Genomic DNA, 3,807 nt, shown 5'->3' with positions numbered 1-3,807 from the left:
AGGAGAGAGCCGTGCTTAGCATAACCCCGCCCTTAATCGTCACTCCGCCCCGCCCCCGCTCCGCTAGCCAATGGCAGCATGCAGGTGCCTTTACGCTATCCGGAAACGAGCGGTACCATAGAGAGGCAGGGAGGGAGAGACCACTTCGCGGCCGCTCGCACCGCTGCTCTCTATGGCGAGGCCTCCGCGGTACCCCTGCAGCGGCTCCCTCCCCGCGGTACCTGCGGGCTCCGCTTTATTGCCGAGAGCGATCAACTGCGGGGCTCTCCGCGGGGAAGCTGAAACTCAGGCTGATTTTAACCATCCCCCTGTGCCACCATCTGCCCCTCGCCAGGAGAAACCTGCAGCATCCCCCAGTAAAGAATAAACCATCAGTGCCAGCGGATAAACGCTGCTGCCAGGCTCCCACCCCCAGCCTCCCCCCCGTCCCTGCTTTATTTCCTCCTTTATCCCCGTCACTCCGTTCATTTCAAACGCAACTGCTCACAGCTCCTGTGCAGGAGCACCCTGTCTTGCTCCAGCCCTTGCACAATACACCAGGCAGGGAAATCATCTCAGCCAGCCCAGATGTTTATGGGTTGTGTGGATGCCAGAGCATGCAGGCAGGCTCTAACGGGGCTTTTTAAAAGCAATTAAGACAGAGAGGAGTTTACAGCTAGTAGCTGATTCTAATAAGGGTCATAAAACCCACCCGCTTTCTTGGATGCTCTCGAAAATTGGTTCATGGCTCTCTGCAAAGGCACGCTGCAAACGGCAGCTGGCCATCTGTCTCCATCTGCACCCAGTCCTTCAGGGTGTTTGTAGTCGGGACCGGGATTTCCAATGGCTTTACAGTCTGTGCCGGTGCTCAGAGGCCCCAGCCTCAGCTTAACACAGCAATTACCAACCCCTTGACCAGAGAGGCGAGGCTGGAGGTGCAGTTCCAAATAGCAGCATTGATATCATCCCCCAAAAGAGCTGAGTTTAAACTGGGGGCATTGCTCAAGGCAGGAATTTGGGGGATTCTGAGCACAGGTCCCCAGAAATCCCCCTTTTCCCCATTAACTTCTGCTGTATCTGCCACTTCTGACAGGGAATTATCCACATATTTCCCAAACCACAAGTCATCTCCCGCTGGCTGTCAGACATGTGAACACTTGCCTTTAGATGGCACTGTGTGAAGCAATACCCATGAAATCCAGCTGTGGAAAGGGCTGTTGGTCCCGCCAACGCTTAGAAACATTTTGGGACTGATGTCCTTGCAACAGAGGAGGAGAAGGAGTGTTTTGTGCCCACCCTGCTCCCTCCAAGAAGGGACATGTGGGGCTGAGATTACCCCATCTGAACCTAAAGCCCCCCTAATGCGTGCTCACCACCCTCTCTGGAGCCAGGAGCACCTCTCATTTGGCACATTTCCCTTAATTTAGGTCTGATGCTCAATTAAGAAACTAATCATGGGGGCAGGAAAGCTGCTCTGGGAGGGTCTCTGCCACCCCGGGTGACCCTGGGAGCACTCAGGCCATTTGGAGTGAAGCCCCAGGCTCAGAGCAAAGCCTGGCAAAGCCCAGAGCTGGCGCTGGGCTGGGGCAGCTGCCTTCTCTCTGTCAGCAACCCACCGTGACACTGGGCTGGACTTCGTCATGGGTCTTGCAGGTCTGGGGCAGCCAGGGATGTCATCCTGGAGGGGGCTGGCACCAGCCCTGTGAGCATCCCACCCGCTGGCAGCAGCTCACTGGGCTGAGTTCATCCTCCCTAAACAGGGAACATCTCCCAGCCCCTGGGGACCTGCCTGCCTGCGGCAGGGGACTCTGCTGCTGAACTCTTGCAATAGAAATTATCAGGTCCAGGGTCACCTTCAGCATCCCAGTACAGCATGGGAGGGCCATTTCCCCAGCCCTGCCTTGGACACTGGTACTTGCTCCAGCAACAAAACCCAGCAATAAAGAAAATCCATTTCAACACAGTAAGGCTGAATTTGCCAAATCATTGTTCCTAGAAGGGACTGATTCATCCCAAAGTCAGGCAAAGCGCAGGCAGCAGTGACACAGCCCCCTCCCCACCATCCTCCCCTTCCCTGAGCCCCCGACCACACATTTGCAGCCACATCCTACATCCCAGGAACCGGCTCCATCCCGGGATGCATCCTCAGCCGCATCTTCCCTGTTCCTGCTGCAGGGAGCAGATGGGGGTTTCCTGTCCCCAAGCGTGAAAGCAGAGTGGATAAAACGAAGCCTTGGCTGGGAATAACTGGAGGGGTCCCCCTTTTTCTCTCCTCAGCATTGCACTGCCCATCTCTCCTCCCGCAGTGGCTCTGTGCATCACGATGTAGCCAAAAGCAAGACATCGGGGAGAGATGTTTCCTACGCGATGGCTTTATGGAGGCGTGAGTCTGTGTAGCCCCCATCCTGCTAAAACCGTCCCTGCCACCAGTCCCCATGGGAAACAGCCCCCCGCGTCCTGGGGTCCCAGTGTCACTGGATGCCCACCAGTTCTGTTATGGGGGGAGCGTGGACCATCAGCTCCTCGTATCTCTGGAGGAAGAGCCGGAGCCTGGAGGTGTAGGTGTCCTCATTGTACGGCAGCTTCTTCTCCTTCAGGTACTGGGAGACGACGGGTTTGATCTGCAAAGGCAAAGGTGGAGTCACCTCCCTGAGGGATTCCCAGGCATATGTACAAGGTTCCCAGCCTGAGGCATCACCAAGTTCCCTCAAGGTGCCCAGATAACCCAGCCCACGCACCCAAAACGGGGCTGGAGACAGCACCACCAGCTATAACATCTTTACCGTGAAAATTAAGCAGAAGGCGGCTTCTGATTGCAGCAACCCAGGGTGTTCACCCTGGCAAAACACCTTCGCAGGGCTCGGGATTAGGAGAGATGCCCTAACAAGGCTCTTAACGAGGGCCAGCCACGCATGCTCATCACTTGCACCCCTAGTTATCGCAGTGCGCCCACACAACCAGCTCGGCTGTGGAGCTGGGATGCTGCAACCAGCTTAATTACCCCTTTTCCGCAACATGTCTTTGGGGGGACAGGTCCTACCGGCCCCGGGAGCTCGAGCAAAGGGCACGACCTGAGACCCACTGCTGCTCCTGCTCCATTTCACTATTGCTTAATTTTTCCCCCGACTTGAGAGTGAAAATAAGCATTAAATGAGCAGAGATCCCACGCTGAAGGGCGGCACACAGCCTTGGGATCCCCTCGAGCCGAGGCAGCGCTCGGAGCCCACGGTTTGAACACACCCCACACCTCAGAGCAACAAGTAAGGGCATGACCAAAATTACAGGGGGTTTGCTGGGACGCTGGCTGGAATGAATACCAGACTGCGTGGCGCTGGAGATGCTTTCCCAAGGAAAGAGCTGGGAGGATCCCGGATTGCTGGGAGGCTGCTGCAGGCTGGGACTGGGAGCAGGGGAAGGAGCAGGGAGCAGAAAGCCAGGAGAAAGAGGAGTGGGGGTGGAGGAGGTGGGTTAGGGGCTGTCACAAAGCAGTGAGAGGTCTCTAGTAGAGCAGAGAGGCTCAGTCCAAAGAGGTGGCTTGCAGCGGTGTGGTGGGGACACGGATGGTCTCATCCCCATGTCACCTTCCAACTTGCTCACCTGCCCCGCGGGGCTGTCTCACCTTCAGGCACATGTTGTCGGAGAGGCTGGGGAAGAGGTGATGCTCCACATGGCAGCTGATGAGCGAGTGGCCAAAGGACCAGTCGAGCAGGGCGTTGCGGGGCAGATTGAGGACGCCCAGGCTCATAAGGTGGATCCGCTTGAGTTTCCGATCGGCCGCGAACATGGGGAGGCCGATGTGCTGCAGGAGAGGGAGGTGGGGACCCCGTG

At 57.0% G+C, this 3,807-nt stretch overlaps 1 protein-coding gene across 1 annotated transcript in view; it reads right to left on the bottom strand.

Annotated features, from left to right (window-relative positions):
- Positions 1-2,450: 2,450 nt before the first annotated feature.
- FADS6 (fatty acid desaturase 6) overlaps positions 2,451-3,807 on the bottom strand; it is a gene marked incomplete at its 5' end in the record, with an annotated part of 4,492 nt that continues 3,135 nt past the window's right edge. Inside the window, 2 exons of the mRNA XM_010073605.1 lie at positions 2,451-2,600; positions 3,599-3,778. Of these exons, the coding sequence (XP_010071907.1) occupies positions 2,451-2,600; positions 3,599-3,778 (330 nt within the window). The remainder of the gene's footprint in view (positions 2,601-3,598; positions 3,779-3,807) is intronic.

Source organism: Pterocles gutturalis, unplaced genomic scaffold (assembly GCF_000699245.1).
Source record: "Pterocles gutturalis isolate BGI_N339 unplaced genomic scaffold, ASM69924v1 scaffold26567, whole genome shotgun sequence".
NCBI lineage: Eukaryota > Metazoa > Chordata > Aves > Pterocliformes > Pteroclidae > Pterocles > Pterocles gutturalis.
This window is presented reverse-complemented; position numbering and strand designations above follow the sequence as displayed.